The sequence below is a fragment of the Suricata suricatta genome, chromosome 9 (genome assembly GCF_006229205.1).
Source record: "Suricata suricatta isolate VVHF042 chromosome 9, meerkat_22Aug2017_6uvM2_HiC, whole genome shotgun sequence".
NCBI lineage: Eukaryota > Metazoa > Chordata > Mammalia > Carnivora > Herpestidae > Suricata > Suricata suricatta.
The window spans coordinates 1,808,728-1,810,414 of record NC_043708.1 but is presented as its reverse complement, the minus strand read 5'-3'; the positions used below and the strand labels follow the sequence as shown (position 1 = coordinate 1,810,414).

The following is a 1,687-nucleotide window of genomic DNA, read 5'->3' as shown; positions in this document are numbered from 1 at the left end:
AAGGACGTTTAAGTGGTAAGGCTAAGTTCCTAAATTTGAAAAACCTGCTGTTTCCATGTGAAAATAAAGCACATGCAACTCCTACCACAGGCAAATTCTTCAAATTATAAAACCATCATATTTTTAAACCAGTGCAAGAAAAGTTTTCTTGCCTCGTTATGTGAAAACTATACAAAAAGATTCAAACACACTTCAAAATTGTTTCTGCTGGAGTCTGCTTGACACTGCAAACTGCGCAGGCATCAGACAAAATACACCCACTCTGGCACCAAGAAGTACATACCAGATGCGGCCATTTTCCCTCTGGTTCCTAATGTGCTTCCTGGGAAATACCTTAACAGCAGAGACTGTGTAGGGAAACTGTAGGAACTATACCTTGAAGTATTAAAGAGACAGGTATTTAAAACTGTCACCTTTAAAAATCACTTTATTTTTACTCTGTGTACAGATGCAAAATGGACTAGATGTCAGCTAGAGAGCTGAAGGCAGGCTGAGCTATCTGTGTGAGCAGCTATGTGTTCCCCTCCCAGGGTAGAAAATATCCCTTTCAAACCAACTCTGTGTATGTCATAACTATATTCAGAAATACGCAGAGAGGAAAATCTTACTGCTGCAATTCAAGGCTGCAGATGAGAGAGGAACACATGAAAACTTCACAGAATCCAAGGCTTAAAGTCTTTAGTTCATGTTCCTCCATCAATTTCAAAGGTCTCACGCATCTGAAGGCATTAATTATCAAAAGCGGGGGGAGGAAATCCGGTAACAAATCCCGTTTGAAGAAAAGGCTGGTACTCTCTCCATCCAGGAAAACAATTCGGACTTTTGGATTCCTGTAGCCCCTTAAGAGGTAACCAAAGTGGCCGAGTTTCCAGGCAAGCCGTCATAAGCGCTGGTCTGAGTTCCGACGAGGTCACCGGCACTTGTCTTGGGGGCGCATAACTTTCCTTAAAAAGGCAGGGAAGGAGCGCTGAGCTTCAGAAATCAGAGAAAGCACCGAAGACACTACAAAGTCGCCGCGGCACATCAGCCAACGAACGGAGCCGAGGGCCACGCGTCCAGGGCACTGGTGGGGGCGCCAGGGCTCCTAGGCCGGCGCCAGCGCCTCCATCTCGCGCACCACCTGCGTGAACACCTGGTCCACCATCAGTTTGCTCTTGGCCGTGACCTCCAGGAACGGGCACCGCCACTCGCGGGCCAGCGCGCGGCCCTGCGCCGTCAGCACCTGGCGCTCGGCGTCCAGGTCGGCCTTGGTGCCCACGAGCACCAGCGGCACGGCCTTGGGCCCCCGCAGCCGGCCCATGCGCTCCCGCAGCGGCCGCACCGCCTCGAACGAGGCCTCGCTGCACACGCTGTAGAGAACCACGAAGCCGTCGCTGTTCTTGATGTACAGGTCCTTGAGGGTGACCAGGTGCTCGGCGCCCACCGTGTCCACGATCTCCAGCAGGACGGGCGCCGAGTTCACCTCGATCACCTTGCTGAAGAGGTCCTCCACCGACGGCTCGCACTGCTCCGGGAAGCTGCCGCAGGCGAACTGCGTGGCCAGCGACGTCTTGCCCACGGCCACGCTCCCGAGCAGCACCACCCGGTAGCCCTTGGCGGGTCGCGGCACCAGGCCTGCCATGGCCGAGGCGCGGCTGGCGGGGCGCGCGGCCGGAGGACGCCGAGGAATGGCGCGCGGAGGCGGGGG

At 54.4% G+C, this 1,687-nt stretch overlaps 1 protein-coding gene across 1 annotated transcript; it reads right to left on the bottom strand.

Annotated features, from left to right (window-relative positions):
• Window positions 1-399: 399 nt before the first annotated feature.
• Window positions 400-1,681, bottom strand: LOC115302637 (ras-related protein Rap-2c-like). Its single transcript, XM_029952571.1, has one exon. The coding sequence runs from the start codon at window positions 1,619-1,621 to the stop codon at window positions 1,085-1,087; it is 537 nt and encodes a 178-aa protein (XP_029808431.1). The 5' UTR covers window positions 1,622-1,681; the 3' UTR covers window positions 400-1,084.
• Window positions 1,682-1,687: the final 6 nt, after the last annotated feature.